The 22841-nt window shown below is 50.8% G+C and overlaps 2 protein-coding genes across 2 annotated transcripts; both read right to left on the bottom strand.

The window, feature by feature from the left end:
- Positions 1-318: 318 nt before the first annotated feature.
- Positions 319-8639, bottom strand: SNX15 (sorting nexin 15). Its single transcript, XM_068556418.1, has 8 exons — positions 8432-8639; positions 6141-6176; positions 5801-5921; positions 4368-4483; positions 4097-4265; positions 3636-3779; positions 1161-1418; positions 319-875 (listed from the first exon to the last, which is right to left on the bottom strand). The coding sequence occupies exons 1-8, from the start codon at positions 8528-8530 to the stop codon at positions 769-771; spliced, it is 1050 nt and encodes a 349-aa protein (XP_068412519.1). The 5' UTR covers positions 8531-8639; the 3' UTR covers positions 319-768.
- Positions 8640-13682: 5043 nt separating this feature from the next.
- On the bottom strand, positions 13683-20067 carry ARL2 (ARF like GTPase 2). Its single transcript, XM_068555892.1, has 5 exons — positions 19950-20067; positions 16806-16916; positions 16547-16709; positions 14995-15075; positions 13683-14135 (listed from the first exon to the last, which is right to left on the bottom strand). The coding sequence occupies exons 1-5, from the start codon at positions 20012-20014 to the stop codon at positions 14001-14003; spliced, it is 555 nt and encodes a 184-aa protein (XP_068411993.1). The 5' UTR covers positions 20015-20067; the 3' UTR covers positions 13683-14000.
- Positions 20068-22841: the final 2774 nt, after the last annotated feature.

Genomic DNA, 22841 nt, shown 5'->3' with positions numbered 1-22841 from the left:
CCCAGGCTCCAGCCCTCTGAATCATCACGGTTTGGCTTTGAACCACGGGGCTCGAAGTGCGTGCACCCGCTTTGGTTCCTCTTCACCCAATAACCGGGCTCAAGGGGCCTTGCTGTCATTCTCTTCTGTTTCCCTGGAGACTCTTCTCCCTATTTTCTAGATCAGGGGTCAGCAAACCTTTCCTGCAAAGGGCCAGAACAGTAAATGTTCTGGGATTTACAGGTCGTAACCAGTCAACTCTCCAACTATTCAACTCTGCTGGTGTAGTGAAAAAGCAACCATAGACGACACGTAAACAAACGAGCCTGGTTGTGTTCCAATAAACTTTTATTTTTTAGATACTTACATTTCATGTAATTTTCACCTGCCACAGAATATTATTCTTTTGAATTTTTTCAACTATTAAAAGTAAAAACTCTTCTAGCTTGTGGGCCTTACCAAAAAAAGGCAGTGGGCCATATTTGGCTGTGGGGCGTAGTTTGCAGACCCCGGTTCTAGATGGATAAACAAAGAGCCTAGGGACCAGAGCTGCTGCTCACATATCAAGATAGAGACAGGCAGGATCAGACGTGTGAGTCCCTGATTCCAAGGTGGCAGGTGTGGTCAGGGAGCTGAGAATTCATTATTTGTCTCATTCTTGGTCCAGTTACACACAGAAATGGCCTCTGGAGTTACAAGACCAGGAGATCAGGCCAGGCACCAGGGAGAGGAGAAGAGGGTGGCTGGCAGTGCTGGAGCTAGAGTCCTGGGAAAGGGTCCTCTCCCGTCTCAGGGTGGGAGCTGGGACAGATGCAGGTGCAGGATTTCCTCTGCCCGCTTCAGGTACTCAGCCGCCTTCTTCTTCACACCCTCCCGGCGGGCAGGTGATGGGTCACCTGTGAAGACAGAATGGCTCAGCGGAGGTACCTGGGTTCAGAACCCCTGGTCTAGCCCCTTACAGTTCAAAGCATCACCATGTGTCTTTCCCTGCTCCCTGGGAGGCAGATATATTTTCCCCATTTTAACTGAGGCCACAAGAGGTAAAGAAACAGCCCAAGGTTATACAATTGGTCAGTGAGGAGCAATTCTGATCCTTGACTTGCTTGTTTTTTACTTTCCTCTCCCTTCACTGCACCATCCAGTACCCCAGGCCTGACCCTCCACCCTCCAGTCCCGCTCACCAGGAACTCCCTGAAGCAGGATGTGCACACCATCCCGGTAGCCCTGCAAAGCTGCAGGGTAGGCGCCTGCCTTCTCATCCCGTAGGGCCTGGGTGATGAGCTCTGTGGCTTCGCTCAGATAGGCAGGGGCGGGCCCTCCTTCCTCGTCCTCTTCCTCCGCCTGCCCTCCTGGCTCCCAGGGTTCCTGGTCCAGTCTTTCAGATTCTGCCTCCAATGCTGCCAGCTCACCCATGTGGGTAGGACTGGGGCCTACACCTTCTGCAATCAGATATGGAGGACTCAAGCCAGACTGGACCTCCTATTCCCAGGGCCTGCTGCCCATCCCCAGACCTCTCTTGCCCACCAACCTGTCCTGGGTTCTTCAGTGCCTGAGCAATCCAAAAGCCACTTGTACATAGCACACTAGCCATGATCTATTTGATTGGTGGAGTTCGTGTACTTTGGTAAAAACAGCCATACCTCCCTAATTCATTGTTTCCCTTTCCTTCTTTCTTTTTCTTTCTTTCCTCCTTTCTTTCTTTCCTCCTTTCTTTCTTTCAAGGTATAATTGATTTACAATATTATATAAGTTTCAGATGTACAATGTAGCCTAATTCTTTCTTTAAGTACACATTAACATTAGTTTGCAAGCTCTGGGTCAGTGGTTCTACTTCCGTCCTGACTACGCTTGACCTATAAATCCAAGAATTTCCTCCATAAAGTTTAACTGAAGGATGCTAGACAAACTATGCCAGGTCAAGGGTAGAAATGCTCCAAGCCTTGTAATCTTAGAATAATGGCTCCAGAAAATCTCAAGGCTTTTTTAAGGTCTTACAATTTCAGCTGAGGCCCCCAAATGTGAAGACAGTGGGTGGTAGGTATTCGCACATTCCAGAGAGAAGGGCTCTTATATCCTCTAGGACTGGCAAAGAGATGGTTAAAGATGCCCTCCATAGCTTACACAAAAGAAGGCTAGGGATTTGGTGAATCTTTGATGAAAGGGCCTTTGAAGGGAAGGTGCAGGACTAGGAACCACCACTGCACACCACCGGCCTGGAGAGGGAAGGGTGGGCCTCTCTCCAACCCTATCCAAGGGACTCCATGTGGAGACCAGGGGCCTCTTACAGGAAGGGGAGGTGACATCTCACTTCCCAGTTGGACTACAGCCCTCCCTGTGTTGCTAATGGAGCAGAAGACGGAAGAGTTCTTGGGACGCCCTAGTACTTGAGCTCAAGAGCCTGGTGTACGTGCTGAAGAGAGAGAGACGAGCGCCGGCTCCTCGCCTGGAGAATTCCGATGGTGAAAGGCTGGCTGGAGGTGCCCACAAAGTGGGGCAAGGGTAGGAGGCAGCATCTGAGTGAAGTGCACTGCCAGGCCTGGTGTGGGCAAGGATTTAGGAGTTTGTTCGTGGGCCAAGGGAATGTCTTATGGGAGCTGCCTTTGAGGAGTCTTGACAGGCTCCTGCCCAAGCATCTGGGCACTGGGTACCCCAGGGGGCTTGGCTGGGGCAAGGCAGAGTATCTGGATGCCCGCTTACCTGTGGCCGGTTCATCAGCCATGGTGACACCACTCTTGCCTTTCCCCTCCAGTCCCTTCTTTCCCTTCCCCAGCCCTGGGAGCGGGGCTGGGGGGGGGAAGAAGAACAAGAAGAGTAAAAGGACAGTCCTCACACCCTTGTCACCATGGCCAAGGGCAGTCAGGCCTGAGCTGGTGGGAACGTGGATGGGAGACTGAGGTCCTGATTTGGATCGGACCCCAGAAAGCTAAGGGCCTGCCCAAGAGGTCACCAAGGGAAGCCAACAAAATGGGCTTAAAAAGACTGCTGCGGAATCCAAAATGAAACTGCTGCATGATGATCCGGAAGTGCAATCAGCCACTTCAATACCCCAGTCGTAGTAACAGCATAAACTTGGAGAATTTTAAAACGGAAAGACCCCGTGTCTCAGAGCCTGGCATGGTCAAGTCCCTGATCTGACAAGGAGCTCAGGACCAGGGCCTCCATGGGGGGCCTTCCATCTCTGGTGCCCTCACATGTCAGTGGCTGCTCCAGGGGCCTCCTCTGCTGTTCTCTGAGCCCAGACCTCCCCTCCCTTGACCAACAGGGCCTCTTGGCAGAAGATCTACAGCCAGACCCCGAGCTAGCCAGGAATCCCCACCTCGGGCTTCCAGCAAAGGAACTGAAACCCTCCCGGGGCACGGTGACACCCTGCTGGTTCCACAGCTTTCTCAGGGAGAAGATGCCACGGTGGGAAGTGGCTCACTTCCTCCGTGGTTGCTCACTGTACAGGACCGTCCAGCTTGCTAGCGCGGGGGAAAGGGCACTGCTTCTAATTCTCACCAAGGCTGCCTTTCGTCCACAGGGGCCGCCTTTCTCAGATTTACACGGGCAAGGCGCAGGCCAGCCAGTGGCTGTGCCCGCCTCTGCCTCCCTGCCCCTAAGGACCTCCTGCCCAGCTCCCCCCCTCGCCCCACCCCTCACTTGTCCCAACTTGTTACCTTCCTTGGAGAAGGGGTCAAAGAGGGCAAGCTCAGCCTCGGTGAGGGGGCCTCGGCCGGGGGAACTGGACGCCTCCTCGGTGCTCCCACAGTTAAAGAGGAGATCCAGGGCCTCCTGGGCAGGGCTGGATGGCAGGGGGTCCACTGAGGAACAGATCATTGGGGACATTCATGCCTGCTTTTATTATTTCCCAGCTTTCAAAATGTAATTACCCTCTCACTGTATCCTTCCAGCAACCACAGGCATAGATAAGCCCGTTCTTAGAGTTTGTGCCCATTTTACAGATTAAGAAGCTAAAGCCCAGAGAAGGAAAATGACCTGTGCAGAGTTCCTCAGCAGGACGGTGGTAGAGGAGCTGGGAAACACCCCAGGCTTTTCACTGAGGAGGGAGTGGTCCCCACCCCCCATATACACATGCTCTGGGCCCTCCAGCCCTGGCTCCTTCTCCCACCCCATGTACCTGGCACCTCCAACTCCTCGAGGCCCCTCCTCTCTGCGGGGAGCGGCTGGGGCAACCAGGGCTCATGAGGCTGCACCCGGGGTTCATCAGGGGGCGGTGTGGGGATCAGAGGGGGTGGCAGGATATGCACGTCTCTGGACATCTCGGAGGGCCGTGTCACCTCCCCACCCTTCAGGAGAGAAAGACCAGCCAGGGGGAGTCACAGGGTGCAGCCTGGTGGGCAGGTAAGCTTCCCAGGTGCGGGGGACGGGGGAAGAGCAGGTACACATACCCGGAAGAACTCCTTGAGTTGGGGGCTGTTGTTGAGTGCGGGGATGTGCACAGTAAAGCGAAGCAAGTCCTCGGCCCCCTTTCGCCGCTCCTCGATCACCGAGGCTTCAAACCGGCCTGCACCCGCCAGGACAAGGGGCAGGGAGAGAACAGTGACCCACAAGGGCTTCTGGCCCCCAGGCCACTTTTCCTGGTTCTGAGGAGCCCACTGCCCCCCTTCCCATTCTCCTAGGAATCTTTCTTGGCTCCGCCTGGGGTGAGGGTCTTGCAAGGAGGGACCAATCTCCCTACTCATCCGTCTACCAGATGTTTGTTGAGCACCTACTATGTGCTAGGTTCAGAAGGTGAATGAGAGAGAAGCAAGGTCTCTGCTCTCATGCGTATCACATCCTAGACAGGGGGAAGCAGGCAACCAACAGGAAACAAATAATTACAGGTGGTTTTGATGTATTAGGGAGGAAAGTAAGACTTAGAGAGGGGAGGTGACTCACCCAAGGTCACACAGCAAGTAGCCCCATTTTTACAGTTTCACTGTTCTGGTCTAGGTATCATGCAGAGTTATTTAACTCTGGGCTAGTTATCAGCTGTCAGGGTGGGTAGCCTGCTGTACTTCCCATTACCTGGCATAATCTGCCAGGAACGAGCTTTCACCTTCCTACAAAAGAACATCTCCTGTGAGTCTAGAGATACACGTAACAAGGAATATGAGCCTCACATATAATTTACCATTTTCTAGAAGCCACCTTTTTTCTTTTTTTTGGCCGTGCTGCACCAGCTTGTGGGATCTTAGTTCCCCAACTAGGGCTCGAACCCGGGACCACAGCAGTGAAAGTGCCAAGTCCTAACCACTGGACCACCAGGGAATTCCCGAGAAGCCACATTTTACAAAAGTAAAAAGAAAGGTTCATTTCAATTATACACTCTATTTAACCCAGTATATCCAAAATATTCTCATTTGAACATGTAATCAATATGTAAATTACTGAGATAGTTTACATTCTTTTTTCAGTGTGTATTCGAAGACAGCACATCTCAGTTCAGACTAGCCACATCTCTGGTACTCCTCAACCACAGGTGGTCCGTGGCTGCTATTTCTGGACAAGCGCAGGTCTAGACGAAACACTGGCTTGTGGCTTGGAGTTCAGGTTCTGCCACTTACAGGTCAAGCCCCTTCATCTCCCTGAGCCTCAGTTTCCTCATCTTGAAAATGGGGCTAATGAGAACAGGAATGTTAAAGGGCTCGACACACAATAAGGGCAGAGCAGTTTGCCCATCTGTCAAATGAGGCCATCTATCTCTAAGGGCCCTTCCAGCTGTCTGAAACTCGTCTTTGCCAGGAGTTTCAGGGTCCCTCTATCCAGCCCTCACCAGCAGCGGTCCCCTTTGCTCAATGCCCTCTCCATCTTTGGCCTGAAAGCTGGGATCAAGACTCACCAAACACCTGGGCGCGGGGGAAGGCAGGGAACTCCTCCAGGCGGCGGAAGAGGTTGCGGTGGGTATAGGCCAGGTCTCCATGCAGCTTTCGAAAGTCACTGTACCGCTTCCAGACCACCACCTAAGAGGGACACATGACTTGACAGGGCTGAACAACGGTAGGAAGCGGCCTTCCCCACCCCCAGCCTGGCCCCACACTGTGTGTGCATTAGGGCACAGCACCCCCTCCTCCCAGGGCCAGCGAGGAAGGGGGGCTGGTCTCCTGGCAGAGTTACCCCCGTCCCTTTACTGTTTCCAGATCTGGAATTGCGAAATGGTCCCTTCCTCCCAGGAGGCTCACCTCTTTGACATCCTCCGGGTCCCTCTTTGAGATGAACTGAGGAAGAAAGTTAAGAACCAGTGAGACCAGAGATTGACATCGCAGACACCCCATCACCCTGTAAAATCTGAGCCACCTCCTAGCCACCTTCAGAGGGGCAGAGCGCTTTGGCCAGTGGTATCAAGGTGTCCTGGCTTTAAGGCTCTGAGTGTAACTTTTAGCAGTTTTTCTACCATGCACCTTAGTTTCTTCATCTGTCAAATTGTTACCGGTCCTTGGACTCTTTAATCAACAGAAATTGATGAGGCCAGCTGAGAAATTCAGGCAAGGCTTCATTGGGACCTAAGGCTTTACTGGTTTGGGATGGAAAACAAGTAACATGTGCCCTTATCCGCTGTCTCCGAGGAGGGTTGACTGTTTCCTTAAATGGGGTGAGGGCAGGGGCGGATCAGTGGGTTGGGCTGGAGGGGCGGCTTAGGTGGTCTGCCCACCCCCTTGGTGGTGCTGTGTGCAGGGAGCATGCGCCGGTACCCTGCTTCTGCTCCAGGCACCTCAGAAGTGGCAACTGGTTTGTGGTCTTTTTGTATCTTATTGTTCATAATTGCCTAGACTTTGCAGGCACGCAGTTATTTTTAGCCCCTTATAGTTTCTTTGTTTTCTGTTTGTCTAGGTGCAAGTGCAAGCACTCCAGTAAAGGGTCCCAGGTCCCAGCCTGTCTCAAAATGGGAGGCTCCATCCCTAAAGGCCCGTCTAGAGGACTCCATCCTCAGCCCAACTTTTATCTCAGTTCCTTCAAAGGGCCAAGTCCCTGCATCTCCTTCTGAAACCAAAGAACCCCAAGTTCTCTAAAGAATGAGGTTCTGTCCCAGGAGCCATTTCTCCCTTAAAGGAGGAAGCCTGTGTGTGTGAACACTCCCGGACATAGAAGAAACCCTCACTGGGGTTGTGACCCAAGAAGAGCAGACTGGTGTCTGAGGTGGAAAAAAAGACTCCATTTGCATTATGTTATGTTCGTAATAATTAAAAAAAAAAATCCTACAGCTTGAAGTAAGTTTGACAGTTTTCAAAACATCTGTTCATTATCCTAGACCCCAGGGAGGCAGACATGATTCACATGCCCATTTAAAAGATGAGGAAGTAGAGGCTCAGAGAGGGAACATGACCTGTGGAGGGACTGCTAGCACTGAAACCCTGGACTTTGCTTTTCACAACAGACTTGCCTAAAATATTTTGGATAAAAGAAACTATATTTAAAAACCATTGAGGAGGACTTCCTTGGTGGCACAGTGGTTAAGAATCCGCCTGCCAGTGCAGGGGACACGGGTTTGATCCCTGGCCCGGATAGATCCCACATGCCACGGAGCAACTAAGCCCGCGCGCCACAACTACTGAAGCCTGTGCACCTAGAGCCCGTGCTCTGCAATGAGAGAAGCCACCACAATGAGAAGCCCGCGCACTGCAACGAAGAGTAGCCCCCGCTCACCACGACTGGAGAAAGCCCGCGCACAGCAACAAAGACTCAACGCAGCCAAAAATACAAACAAATAAATAAATTTCTAAATCACTTTGGAAGTCTCTACATTTTTGCTTCACTTTAATAGTCATTAATGCACCAGTTTAATATTTGCCTACTTCAAAATTGTAAAAGTACAAAAATTTTACAGTGAAAACTCTTCCCCAGGCAGTTCTTGTATATCATTCTACAGATACTCTGTTATACTGTTTGTTTTTAATTCTTTTCATGATTTCTTCCATCTTTATATATGCTTATAACGTTGTTACTGCTTCATACATCAACTTTAGTCTTTATCTATTGACTTCCTGCTGTGTGAAGAGACTTACTCCTTAATATCTTTTGACCTGTATGAATTTTTAGTCATCCACAAGCATTATTTATTTTAAAATTAAAAGTAATTCAACTCCTTAAAGGGCTTTTATGTAAATATCAAACAAACCAATAGACAAAACTTACTCCAAGAGCTTGGAGAACTAACCAGTATTTGAGTTGAGCCAGAGTTTTCATATTAACTTAAATTCACAGCCTGACGGATAGATGCCACGCGTTGCGCGTGGTCACCCACACCTCACAGTCTGGGCACTGCCATCACGCCCTTTTAAAAGGGCAGCGCCCTCCTATGGCCCCGCCCCTTGATGGCTAAAGAAGTAAACTAAGGCCCTACCGGCACCTCCCCTTAAAGGGGAAATCCATTTCTGTCGTCTAAAATGGGAGCTTCCAGCAGCGTCTTGCCTTAACGTAAAACACGGCCCCCCTCTTGTTAAAAGGGCAAAGTCCCCGCTGGGCCCCACCTCACCTGCGCCGTCACTTTGTACTCTGTGTAGCCCTTTGGGTGGGTCCGGGGTTCGGAGACTGTGTAGTGCCGCAGGAAGTCGTCCTTCGCCTGGCGGGACATGGCAATCGAGCTGGAGCAGAGCTGACCGCCGGCTTCCGCCTCCTCCACGCCGCCCCCGCCCCTGCCCCTCCAGGTCAGTCTCCGCCGGCCACAGCCTCTCCCGGGCCTGCGCCTTTGGTCCTCGGGCCCAGGGAGCTGGTCGCAAGTGACAGTGCAATTCTCGGCCAGGGCGCTTGGCCAAGGGAGCGTCTAAAAAGTCCTTGGTTGTTGGTAAAGCAGGAACTAAGTGATTTGAGAATAAGGATTGGGGAGGTTGGATCAACTCAGGTCTGCTTAGAGATAAGCCCACCCCATATCTCCAAATGACTTCTCCTTTGCTTCCCAATTCCCTTCTTTCATCCATCCACCCAACTTTTATTGTGTTCAGTATGTGCCAGACATTGCCAAGTTATTTCCCTGTCTTCTTCCCGAGGATTCTCTAAATTCACGTTTTCTGGAAAGGTGGGGGGAGCAAAAAGAACTCCAGAGAAGCACAATGGTGTCATAGGTTCTGAAGTCACATGTCTTACTAGCTGCAAGAGATTCCCTTAACTACTCGAGCCTCAGTTTGTCATCTCTAGAATGGGGATGTTTGTAATAGAATCTACTGCAGTGGATATTTCTTTTTCCTTTGTTGATCTGTCCAGCGTTCACCCCTGCCTCTTTCTGTTAGCACCATAGCACCAGATCTTTAGAGGTAGTTCGCTAGTATGTGCAGCCCTCCAGCCTCTTAGTCCAGAATCCAAAGGTGCCAGCCCCTTTCCTTGCCCCAGGTCCCAAGTGGGGGCGGGGGACTCCCTCCTGAAGCCTTGAATCTTGAGTGAGGGACAGAGGGCACAGTGCCTGGCAAGGGGACTAAGTTGTTCCTTGAGTACAGTGCTGGCTGCGGGTTTGGCCGCCCAGCCTTTGGAGCACTCTGTTTTCTAAGCCTGGATGTCCGACCTCCATCGAGATGCCATGAGTTCCCAGTATCCTTCCAAGAGAGGCTTTTTCTGCTAAAGGCTGTAATCTGTGTCCGGGCAAACCATCCAGGACCCTGACTGATACCGCTGAAACCGAGTGGGGCCTGGGCACAGAGGCCTCCTTTTGTCCACCATTTCTTAGAGGCAAGACTCCAGCCTCCATGACCTTCCCTGAGTTCCAAAGGGCGGATTTGAACAGTTGCTAATCAAGGGAGGAGCAGCCAAGAAACCCCCTGAGGCGAGATTAAAGGGACCAGAGAAGCCCATCAAGATTGAGATGACCACCTGAGATTAGCCTGCTCACGCCCTTGTCAGAGACCCCACCTTTGAACCACCATTATAAAACCCTCCATCAAATCCTCTGGGGTCGGGGCACATAGTTTTTCGAGACAGAAGCCCGGTGTGTTCCCCTTTGCCTGGCAAAGCAATAAAGCTATCCTTTTCTACTTCACCCAAAACCCTGTCTCCGGGATTTGATTCGGCGCCGGTGTACAGAGAGGCCGAGCTTTCGGTAACACCACCACCACCACCAGGGTTCGAAGCTTGAATGCAGTAGCATGGGTGAAGTGCTCATGGCTACTCTTGTTACTGGAACTCAGATGAGTGGGCGCTGTAACTCCAGAAAGAAACACAAAGCAAACTCCCAAATCAGACTCCTGGGAGCAGGGAAAGAGGGGAGTACATCCAGGAGGTGTTTGGGAGAAGGCTGGGATGGAGTGGTGTCCCCTCCCACAGCCCACACCAGGGCACCTCTGAAGACCCCTTTAGACATCCGCTCCTGGTCTTCAGAGTTCTCTCAGCAGGGCTGTGGCTCCAAGTTCCCTTCTTGCCCATCATTCCCTCCCCTCCCTTGCCCAGATGAGTGAGTCAACCCAGATCAGTGGATGGCTGAGTTCACATTGATTGGATCTGCTTGAACTCCTACCGGTTCAAATAATGATAATTATAGCTGACATACAGCGCGCTTATGACACACAAGGAACACACCCATTTGGTCCTCCTCCCAACCCTAGGAGGTAGGTGACACTATCTTTAACCCAGATGGGGAAACTGAGGTACAGACAGGTAAAGCAACTTGCTCAGCGTCAGTCAGTGAGTGGCAGAGCCAGGGTTTGGCTCTGGAGACTGGGTGTCCACTCACCGCAGGGATGGAACCTTGGGGACCACAGTGCCAGTCTTGCACGGAGGACAGGGCAAGCGGTTCTAAATTTCTACACTAAAGGACAGTTTATGTTCTAAGGTTGTCCACCCAACATCCATTTCCCTTCTTCCACGAGGGATCCTAGTGGCAGTCTACAAGTAAATCAGTATCTCTTCCTCGCCTTTCCCTTGGGAAAACTGACCTTCCCTCATAAACACATTAGGCTCCCTCTATCTGGCACTTGAATTTCAAGCAGAGAAACAAAACCAGAATACAACTGAATATTACTCAGTCATAAAAAGGAATGAAATTGGGTCATTTGTAGAGACGTGGATGGACCTGGAAACTGTCATACAGAGTGAAATAAGTCAGAAAGAGAAAAACAAGTCTCATATATTAACGCATATATGTGGAATCTAGAAAAATGGTACAGATGAACCAGTTTGCAAGGCAGAAATAGAGACCCAGACGTAGAGAACAAATGTATGGACACAAGGGGGGAAAGGGTGGGGATGAATTGGAAGATTGGGACTGACATATATACACTAATATGCATAAAATAGATTAACTACTGAGAACCTGCTGTATAGCACAGAGAACTCTACTCAATGCTCTGTGGTAACCTAAATGGGAAGGAGATCCAAAAAGGAGGGGATAGATGTATACATATAGCTGATTCACTTTGCTGTACAGCAAAAACTAACACAACATTGAAAAGCAACTATACCCAAATTAAAAAAAAAAAAAAAAGAAAACAGGTTAGTAGGGTGTAGTGGCTAAGCATGCTGGGTCCAAATCCCAGCCCCCCTGCTTCCTAGCTGGGTGGCTTTGAGTAAGTCACGTAAACCTCTGGAGGCTCAGTTCTTACACAGATGGGGACACTAAGAGTCTGTCCTGCTTGGGGCTGTTCTGCAATGTGACGGTAAGTGAGAGTGCTTCAAACCGAACCCTACAGAGTAAGCCCCCACCCCGTGGTAGGACCACAGCAGGGGGCCCTGTGAAAACATCCGTCTATCTTGCCACCTGGATGGGGGCCCTGGCATCCCCCCCACCAGTTCCCATTCTTTCCCAGCTTCAGAGAGTGCCCTTTAGCCTTCAGGGAAGGCCCCTTCCCAGCTCTGCTCTTGGCGAGCTAACCTGGCTTGATGTCCACATCCTTCACCAGAGACCTTACCCCTCCGTGCTTCCCAAGAGCCCTTGCTCTGCTTTCCTTTATTCTTCCTGTAATTACCTCTACTTGAACCAATGCTGCCTCACAGGGCTGTGCAGGTTGTCCACTGCACATGGGTTCCTGGCTGCAGTGGGAAGCTGGGAGCTGAAATTCAGTCCATGTTCCATTCAATAAGCTGTGAGCGCAAAGGAAACCATAAACAAGACCAAAAGACAACCATCAGAATGGGAGAAAATATTTGCAAATGAAGCAACTGACAAAGGATTAATCTCCAAGATCTACAAGCAGCTCATGCAGCTCAATAACAAAAAAACGAACAACCCAATCCAAAAATGGGCAGAAGACCTAAATAGACATTTCTCCAAAGAAGATATACAGATTGCCAACAGACACGTGAAAGAATGCTCAACATCATTAATCATTAGAGAAATGCAAATCGAAACTACAATGAGATATCATCTCACACCGGTCAGAATGGCCATCATCAAAAAATCTAGAAACGATAAATGCTGGAGAGGGTGTGGAGGAAAGGGAACACTCTTGCACTGTTGGTGGGAATGTAAATTGATACAGCCACTATGGAGAACAGTATGGAGGTTCCTTACAAAACTACAAATAGAACTACCATACGACCCAGCAATCCCACTACTGGGCATATACCCTGAGAAAACCATAGTTCAAAAAGAATCATGTACCAAAATGTTCATTGCAGCTCTATTTACAATAGCCAGGACATGGAAGCAACCTAAGTGTCCATCAACAGATGAATGGATAAAGAAGATGTGGCACATATATACAATGGAATATTACTCAGCCATAAAAAGGAACAAAACTGAGTTATTTGTAGTGAGGTGGATGGAGTTAGAGTCTGTCATACAGAGTGAAGTAAGTCAGAAAGAGAAAAACAAATACAGTATGCTAACACATATATATGGAATCTAAGGAAAAAAAAAAAAAAGGCCATGAAGAACCTAGTGGCAAGACGGGAATAAAGACACAGACCTACTAGAGAATGGACTTGAGGATATGGGGAGGGGGAGGGGTGAGATGTGACAGGGTGAGAGAGTGTCATGGACATATATACACTACCAAACGTAAAATAGATAGCTAGTGGGAAGCAGCCGCATAGCACAGGGAGATCAGCTCGGTGCTTTGTGACCACCTAGAGGGGTGGGATGGGGAGGGTGGGAGGGAGGGAAGAGATATGGGAACATATGTATATGTATAACTGATTCACTTTGTTATAACGCAGAAACTAACACACCATTGTAAAGCAATTATACTTCAATAAAGATGTTTAAAAAAAATAATAAGCTGTGAGCCCTGATGTGGCAGTGCGTTCCTTTTTCTAATTCATACCCTCTGATGGTAGCAGTTGCTCTAGTAAACTTTCCTCCCATCCTCTAGCCAGAAAACTTCTACTCATCCTTCACTCGCAGCTTTTTTTAAAAATTAATTAATTTATTTGGTTGTGTCGGGTCTTAGTTGCAGCCGGGGGGCTCTTTAGTTGCAGCAGGCGGGCTCCTTAGTTGCGGCTCGCAGGCTCCTTAGTTGCGGTTCACTGGCTCCTTAGTTGCGGCATGCATGTGGGATCTAGTTCCTGGACCAGGGATAGAACTCGGGCCCCCTGCATTGGGAGCGCGGAGTCTTAACCACTGCGCCACCCAGGGAAGTCCCAACTCTCAGCTTTCATGTCACCTCCTCTGGGAAGCCCACCTGGACTCTTCCAAATGCAATTACACAGCGCTGTCCTGTGCTTCTATAATTCTTTGCCATCCCTTTGACACAGCGACAGTTAACCCTCTGACTGAAATCATCTGTCCCTTTCTGTCCCCCACTGGACTGTGGGTTCTAGGCAGTCTCTAGAGCTGTTGAATCAACAAATGACTCAGCCAGGAATGGGAGCGAGGAACAATTTATTCTCACAGCTGAGCGAATGGCGAGGCTCACAGCCTCGGTAGCAGCAGAGGCAGGCCCTCCCAGCCCCAGCCCTCTCCTCTTGGTACGGCAGCTGCAAGCAGGCCGGCTCAGGAGCCAGGGTGACAGCCCTCCCGCCACGGGAGCCGGCTGGCCACAGAGCAGCAGTAGCAGCAGCAGGTTACGGGGTGGGCAGGGGGTGTTAGGTGGGCTGGCTGACTCCCGCCCCCCCATGGATGGTGCTTGGTGAGGGCCTGCTGGGGGCGCCTGGACCGTGAGCTGGGGAGCATCTGGAGCGGCTCAGTCGGCCATGAAGATACGGCTGGAGATGTCATCCAGGAGCCAGTCGATGCCGGGCAGCAGGTTCTCCCCAGTGACAGCGCTGCAGCCCTGGATGCACCAGTGGTGGCTGCGGATGGAGTCCAGCTCCAGGGCCTGGGAGGGTAGAAGGTGATGGTGGGCCCCAGCAACCACAGGCCCTGCCCACCCTCAGCCCGTGCCCTCTGTTGGCCCAGGGGAAATGCATGCCTCCCTCAAGGGCCTGCTTTGGGAAGCCTCCCTTGACCCCTGGTGAAGATCTGTCAGGGCCCCAGGGCACCCAGGCTCTCTGTACACCGCCACGCCAGTACTACCCCTTAGTAATAAGATGACAACAAGGGCTTCTGACGTTGTGCTATGGGCCCTACAAATGTCCTCTCATCCATTCCCCCCAAAAGCCCCATAAGCCAGGGACTGTGTTGGCCATTTTACTGAGGAGGAAATCTCAGAGAGGTTAAGCAACCTGCGTAAGGTCACACAGCTAGTAAGTGGCAGAACCTAGATTCTAACCCCACTCTTTCTCATTCTGGTGTTCAAGCTCTAGAATAGGAGTTAAGATGCAACCTGGGGTTACACAGGCCTGTGTTTAAATCCTGGCTTCTCTGCTTACTGGCTGTGTGACCTTGGGTGAGTTACCTAACCTCTCTAAGCTTGCTTCACCATCTGTAGAATGATTATAAGAGTTCCTACCTCATGAGGTTGCTTTGAGAATTGAATGAGTTAATCCATGCAAAGAGCCTGGCACATAGAAAGCACCCACTGCTTGTTGGCTACTGTTATCCTGTGGAACAATCTATTTGCAGGTCTGCCTTCCCCCAGGCTGTGGGACACAACTATATCCTATTAATCACTGAATCTCCAGTATCCCAAATAGGTCCAGCCACGCAGGAGGGGCTAATAAATGTTTTTTAAATAAATTAACAAAGAAACACGTGCCCCTTTTCCTCCGTGAGCCTGCGTCAAGGCCTGGACTCACCTCACGGATAGCATTAGAGGACAGCGCGCCGGGCAGGTCCTGCTTGTTGGCAAAGATGAGGAGGGTCGCTCCAGCCAGGCGCTGGGGAAGAGAAACAGAGGGGGTCAAGGGGGGTGGAGGCTCAGAGGGCAGCCTGGCCCCTGCAATAATCACCCAGAGCACCTGGGGTCAGAGATCAACCTGGAAGCTCAGGGAAGGTCCCGTGGTAGTTGCAAAGGCACAAGCGGGGTGGGTAGTGTGGAGACGGCCTTTGTGTCCAGCCATTTACGGGGTGGGGGGAGCCCTGGGCTGGGCTGGGACCCTGGCTCCAGCCCAATCACCAGCCCAGCGGGCACTTCTCTCCTCCGTGCCTCACATTCCTCTTCCATAAATGGGGAGGGGGTGATGGGTAAGATGCTCCCCAGTTCTAGACTGCTCCGATCTGATGACCTGACATGCGCAAGGAATGCGACTCTCCCAGAGGCTATGGGGTCTGTTGGAAATGACCTTTCCCTCTTCCAAGTTCATGTAGCCCTCTAACTGTCCCACTACCCTGACAGGCCTCACTCTCTGCCTGTGATTCCAGTTATTTCCATACATGTGTTTGTGACTGGGAGCTCCTCCATGTGGATGGTGGATCTGGCCCTTAAAAAGGGCCTTGACAGGCCAGGCCAGCGCTGAGCATTCAACAGCCAGGGTCTCACTGGACCTGCTCGACCCCCCTGTTTATGCCAGTCGTCCTTCCATAATTATTAACAGCTCTCTTTTACTCTCAAAAGTGTCCTGGTTTTCAACTAAATGAAGTGTAGTAACCTGGCTCAAACCCTGGAACAGAGAAAGGACATTAGTGGAGAAACTGGTGAAATCCAAACAAAACCTGTAGTTCAGTTAATAGTAACTTACCAATGTTAATTTCTTAGTTTTGACATGTGTATGGCAGTTCTGTAAGATGTTAACATTAAGAGAAGCTAGGTGAAAGCTATATGGGGTATCTTTTTACTATCATTGTAACTTTTCTGTAAATCTAAAATTTTATTTAAAGAAGAGCATTTTGGCCCAGACAATAACTTTTAAGATCGCCATAATTATAATGCCCATCTGAGAGATGAGGCGGTGGAGATTCAGAGAAGTTAAGTGCCTTGCCTGAGGTCACAGAGCGAAGAGTCCGACTGCTGAGCCAGGTTCCACTGCCTCCCAAAGCTTCACACACTGGCCTCAAGTCATCCTCCCTGAAGCCCAATTCAAGGTGCAGAAACTGAAGCTCAGGGTGGTGAAGCAGTGACATCGCAGGGACGTCAACTAATGTCTCCATCCACAGAGTGTTCTGCTCAAGGCACTGTGGGCCTCCCTAGACCAGGTGTACAGGTTGTCTCTGCCTCCACAAGGGTGCTGGACACGTGGTGAGGGCTCAGTGAAGGAACAGACCCCACCTGAGGTGTCCCTCTGGGTTCACGGCCCTCTCAGGGAATCTGCTGAGGAAGGTGTGCACACATCCACATATGCGCACAAAGTACTGGGGCCCAGACACTGGGGAAAGCCCCGCTTCCCCTGCTCAGCCAGGCCTCCTGCCCACCTCCTCCACCAACAGGTTCTGGAGCTCCCGCTGGCAGTCCTGCATGCGCTGGCGGTCGGCGCTGTCCACCACCCAGATGAGGCCGTCGGTGCTCTCAAAGTAGTTCCGCCAGTAGGACCGCAGGGACTTCTGGCCGCCCACATCCCAGATGTTCAGCTTGAATCTGGACAGGGAGGGGGTGGCTGGAGGGTCAGCCTGGCCCCTCGCCTGCCCTCCCCGCCCTGCTCTGGGCGGGCCCCCCCTCGGGGACCCCGCTCACCCTCGGTGCTCCAGGGTCTTGATGTTGAAGCCCAGCGTCGGGGAGATGGTGTCGATGTCTTCCCCATTGAACTTCTTGAGGATGGTTGTTTTGCCAGCATTGTCCAGGCCACTGGGGTGTGCCAGGTTAAGGAGGAGTCCCCATGCTCTGCAGCCTGGTGACATCATCACAGTGCCCCTCTCTTGGGGGACAAATCATTTCCCACCACGTATCAAAATAAGTTGAATACATGCCAGACCCACACGATAAATGTGAAAGTATCAAGAAAGACCTTATCATCTTCTGACCAGAGGCTCCTTCATTCATCCCACGACATATACTGAAGGCCTACTCTGTGCCAGAATACCTCTGGTGCTGGGGGTGGCCTGGAGGCACAGTCCCCACCTCGTGCTGCGCACACCCTAGTGCGGGACAGTTGGCACGGTGCCCACAAGTGAGAAGGAAGGCACTGTCAGAGCCCGGTGAGTGTCAGCACAGTGGAGAGGCTTTCGGAGAGCGCCATCGAGGAGCCCCTTTAGCTCAGCACCAGAGAAGGCCTCTCTGACCGGGTCTCGAGCTGAGGCCCAGACTGCAAGAAGCCAGCTTTTTGAAGGACTGGGGGAAGAGCATTCTAGGCAGAGGGAATAACAAAAAAAAGTATCTGGAGGCAGCCCCCCTTGCCTTTCCTGTTTTTCGAATATTCCAAACCCTTTGCTGCTGAGCGTGCACACGAAATGGGTAAGTTCACCAGCAGGAGAGAACCACCCTCCTCTTTCCTTCGAACACTTAAGGGGGCTTGCAGCTGGGAGGGGGGCGAGAGGACCTCTCCCGAGACCCAGCCGTAGTCCCTGATAACTGGCGGCTGATCATCCCCCTCACCCGCCCCAGCTCCATCAGCCACGCTTCCTTCTCCACTGGATCATTCCCGTCAGCTGACAAGCGGGTGTCTCTCCCACCTACAAGAGGCAAACAACACCCTCTCTTGATCCCTCTCCCCCTGACTTTTTCCTTTATTTCCTTCCCTTTATAGCAAATCTCAGAACTGTTGTCCATACTCACCCTCTCCAATTTCTGTCTTCCTTCTCTTTCTTGAACCCGTTAGACTTTTGCTCCCACTGCTTCCCCGAAACTGCTCTGGCCAAGGTCAGTCCTTAGAGACGCCATGTTGTTCTCCACTGGCTGGGCAGTCCTCAGCCCTTTTCCTCCTGCTCAATCAGCAGCGCTGACAGAGTCCAGCCCCCTCCTCCACTCCGGGACACGCCCTTGCCTGGCTCTCCTCTGACCTCCCTGGTCATTCCTCCTCATCTCCCTGACCTCTTGATCTGAGCAGCCTAGGTTCTCTTCCCTGTCCACACTCACTGCCTCAGTGATCTCATCCAGGATCACGGCCTCAAACACCATCTTTATGCTGATGACTCCCAAATTCACACGTCCCACCCAGCTGCTCCCCTGGACGTTGGTCCCTATATCCAGCCGCCTAGCTGACATTTCTAGGACGTCTCAGAGGCACCTCGCATGGCGCAATCTGAGCTCTCATCCTCCCCCCCGAATGTGTTCCCCACGCCCTTCTACCTCTCAGCAAGTGGCTCATTTTTCTAATTGCTCAGGCCAGAAACCTAGGAGTCACACTTGACTTTACACTCCTTCTCACACTCATGTCTAATCCAGCAGCAATTCCTACTGGCCTACTATCAAGACGTCCCTCAACTTCCATCACCTCACTGCTTCCATCGTGATCCAAGCTCCCACAGTATCTCACCTGTGTTACTGCAGTGGCCTAACTAGTCTCAGATCTCACCTCCTCTCTGCACTTCTAAGGAAAAGTCCCCTACTGTATGGCACAGGGAACACTACTCAGTATTCTGTAATAACCTTTATGGGAAAAGAATCTGAAAAAGAATGGACATATGTAAACGTATAACTGAGTCACTCTGCTGTACACCTGCAACAAACACAATATTGTAAATCAACTATACTCCAATATAAAATGAAAATTAAATTAAAAAAAAAAAAGAAAAAAAAGGAAAAGTCCAGAACCAAAAGGTTCCACGTGAGGTGGCTCTTCCATCTGACCTCCTGGACAGTCCTTCGAACACACCAGCTGAGCTCCTCCTTGGAGACCCTTACACTTGTTGTTCCCTTTGTTTAAACAATTTTTCCCAGATATCTACATGGTTCATCCCTCACCTCCCTGTCTTTATTCAACTGTTATTTTCTCAGTGTGGCCTTCTTTGACCACCTTATTTAAGCTGCATTATTCTCCGTACATGCTATGCATTTTACTCATTTTGTTAAGGTCTTTCTCCCCTCAGCATTACATAGAATGTCCGTGAAGGTCGGGTTTTTTTGCTTTGCTGTTTTACCCCAGCCCCCAGGACAGTGCCTAGCACACAGTAGGCGCTCAATAAATGCTTACTGCATGAGTGAATTCTCTGTGCCTTTCTCAGAGTTCTTCAAAAACAGACATGATGTAAATATTATTTTTAAGTTATCTGCGCACAGAAATGTCTTCTCTCTGCTAGGGGTGCCCCCGGGCCTGGCACAGAGGAGGGCGAACGAGTGCAGATGCCTGCTAATGGGACTCAGAAGGTCAGCGGGGCCCTCGGGCCTGCAAGCCGTCAGCCGCGGGGACACCGACTGGCCGTGAGGCAGGAAAGAGACGCACGGTTGGACCCATGGGCTGAACAACCCGCGGACTCCGCACCCCCATCTCCCGGGAGTGAAGGGCGGGGCCCACACGCCCCCGGGATTCCGACCTTGAGGGCGGGGCCGAGGCCAGGCACCCTCCGACAGGGAGAGGAGGTGCCCAGGGCCGAAGAGGACAGCGGCCCCACGCTCGGGCCAGACCGACGGGTGGTAACGTTCGAGTCACCTCCGGACCCCACCTCCGCCTACACTGGGACATCTGGTCCGGCCGCTGCTCCTTTACGCCCACACCTTTGGCCTTAGGAACGAAACCCCCCGCCCCCCCCGCCCGAGCCGGTGGTACGGCCTCCTCCCGGCCACCCGCCAAAAGCTTTGGTAGGGCCCACGTGCGTGACGCACAAAGGGCAGTTGGTATGGGCCGGCCGGCCGCACATCCCGCACCCGGTAGAGGGCGCCTGGCACCGCCCACCCGGCGGGGGCCCCCTGCTACCCTCGCGGCTCCGGCATCGGGGAGGATACAGCATGAGCAGTCGCAACTCCCGCTCTTTCTGCTTCATCTTCTTCAGAATAGTCAGAAGCCCCATGTCCCGGTAGCCCCTTCCCGGCCGCCGTTTCTCCGTAGTCCCGGGACCCCTTTCCCTGCTCCTATTGGCTATCACGCCCACAGACAGCACAGCCTATTGGCGGGCTCCGCGCTTGGTCCCGCCCTCGCTCCCACGTGACTGTGAAGCTGCCTGGCGGTGCTGCGACGGACGGTTCCCCTAGCGGCGCTGGCGGCTTGTGCGCGGCCGCCTGCGTTAACCCTTAGCATGCCGAGGGCTTGGGTGACTAGAGCACCGCCATTCTTTCCTTTCCAGGACCCCAGGCTCGGCTGGGAGCGGAAACTTGAAATTCCTGGGTTGTATCTTGGCTGCGTATAGGGAGTAGGAGTTATGACTTAGAAGCCAGAACCAAGAGCCCGAAGGATGTTGACGTCACCTTGGGGCCACTGTGAGGCTCAGTTCCCCGGAAGCATGGTCCATATCCTGCTCATCTTGGGACTCGGCATCATCCCAAATCTGCCAGTTACAGGGCTTCCCTACTTTTCCTGGCTCCTGAAATCGTAGAGGGTAGGCCGGGGATTCTCCATCCAGGATGGAAATGGCCTTTAGGGCCCCTTTGGAAATGTGTGCAGGCGTCATTGGATTGTACCAATTACAAGGTAGAGTCCCTGTCGTTTAGAGTTCAGGGGAAAGACTTGCATAAGGAATTGTCCCGCCCAAGATGCTCATTGTTTCTTTATTGAGAAGCACAATTTTCATTTTGCCGATAAGAAGATTGAAGCTCACATGGTGCTTAGCGTGATTGACATGGTGACTGACATACAGTAGGTGCTCAGTAAATATTTGTGGTTGAACGAATGACCGTGCAAGAGTTTGGTTCTTAACCTTAGCGCTCAAGTCCAGAAAAAGTGAGGAAGCCGAGGCCGGGGACTAGGCAGATTGTAAACACAGAAGGGTGAGCCTTATTGTCTTTTCTTGAGCCCTTCCCCCAGACCACCACAGGGTAAATGTGAGTAGGCAGCAGAGTGGGCTCTGTCTAATGCTTGGGAAAGAACAGTGAGGCACCAGATGAAGATAATGGCTAACTTCTGTGTCATTTTATAAAGCATTCACGTTTTCTGCTTTATCCTCCCCGCAACCCTGAGAGGTTTATTTCCTTTTTGTAGATGTGATAGTGAAGTCCCCAGAATTTAAGGAGCTTGGGCAGCAATTTAAACTCAGGTCTGGTCAACAGGAAAGTGCACTCTTTTTCTGGGTCCCTCCATGGTGTTTGTCTAGAGAGGGAGAGGTCTGGAGTGAGCTGGAGCTCCCATCTTGCAGAAGAAGGTTGCAGACAGATGAGGGCTGGACAGAAGCGGGTGCCTGGCTGGGCCCCCTCCGTCAGCACCATTTGCTCTCCGCCAAGCGCACACAAGGGAAGAAAGTGAGCGTAACTCCTCTTCAAAGCCTTTGAGACACAACTAAGATCACGATGTGTTGCCATCCTGCCTCCATGAGTCTATGCTACAGAATTTCTAGCACCAGCACGTGGACCTTTATGACAGGGAAGTTCACTTTGGCATGGTTTGGAACAGCAAGAAATTGGAAAAAATCTAAGTGCCTTCACCGGGGATCAGTTACCTAAGCCAGGGTATCCCTGTGTGGTGGGTTCCATGAAGCCTTTGAGAAAGGTGAAGTACCTGTGTGGAAAGCTGTCCATGCCATAATAAGTGGAAAAAACCCCGAATTTCAAACCCATTTTAACATATAAAATAACAATAACCCCCTAAACAATGTTTTTTCACACTATGGGATACAACCCATTAAGTATATTGTGAAATTATTTTAGTGTCACAAGTTGAAATGTATGAAATTGCCCATATTTGACCGTTTTGACGACAAAGATATCATTTTCATATAGCTCAAACTAGTAGCATTAGCAAAAATTAAATAGAATGAACAGAGCAGAAAACATTGCTGCCGGTGCCCGTGAAGAGAAGGTAAGTGGTGTTTGTTGAAACATTTGTTTCAGATACTTACATGGATATATGTACACACTGAGTCACAGTCACAAAAGTTTTAAAATTGCTGCAATTCAACTGTTGACTCTGGAGCAGTTTTGAGGGAAACTTAAAATTATTACCATAAGCACTTCTGGATTGTTTTACTTCACTACTACTACTGGCATTGAAATCCTTGCTTAAATGTCAGGCTTTAAAGCCCTGTCCTGTCCAAGCTGTTGTAGCTTCCCAGGGGCTAGAGTAGGATTCCAGTGGACACCAATTTGAAAAACAGCCTCATAGCTTGGTGAAACATTAGGAGACCAGGGGTAACTGTATTGAACTTTTGAATAATGATTGCCAGTAGCGAGAAGTCAAGGGTAGGGGAGTGAGGGTGGAGGGGCTTTTAAGGACCAATGTAGGGGCCTCGTGACAGTATTTTCATTTGCCTCATGGAAAGGGGGAAAGGGTGCTCCTGAGGAAATAAAATCTTTGGGGAATACCTTTGGAAGAAAATGGGGAAAGAAGATCTCTAGAGTTGTAGTTATATATAACTGTGAATATATATATATATATATATATATATATATATATATATATATATATATTCACAGGAGATTATATATATATATATATATATATATATATATATATATATATATATATATATATATATATTCACAGGAGAGAATCATGAGATTAAAATACCCAAATCCTGACAGCTGTGAAACAGGCGTTTGAAGGGAGAGTTTCTTGGGGCTAAGTAAGTGCATTATAACTTGAGGGAAGAGTTCTAGATGCCTTTTGAAAGTGCAAATTTACCCAATGTCTGGGGAGGAAAATTTGGCATTATGGTTTTAATTTTAAGAGGTGTAGCCTTTTTGATCCAG

This window comes from Eschrichtius robustus, chromosome 11 (genome assembly GCF_028021215.1).
Source record: "Eschrichtius robustus isolate mEscRob2 chromosome 11, mEscRob2.pri, whole genome shotgun sequence".
NCBI classification, from domain to species: domain Eukaryota; kingdom Metazoa; phylum Chordata; class Mammalia; order Artiodactyla; family Eschrichtiidae; genus Eschrichtius; species Eschrichtius robustus.
Note: the sequence above shows the minus strand (reverse complement) of the source record. Positions and strands in the feature narration are given on the sequence as shown.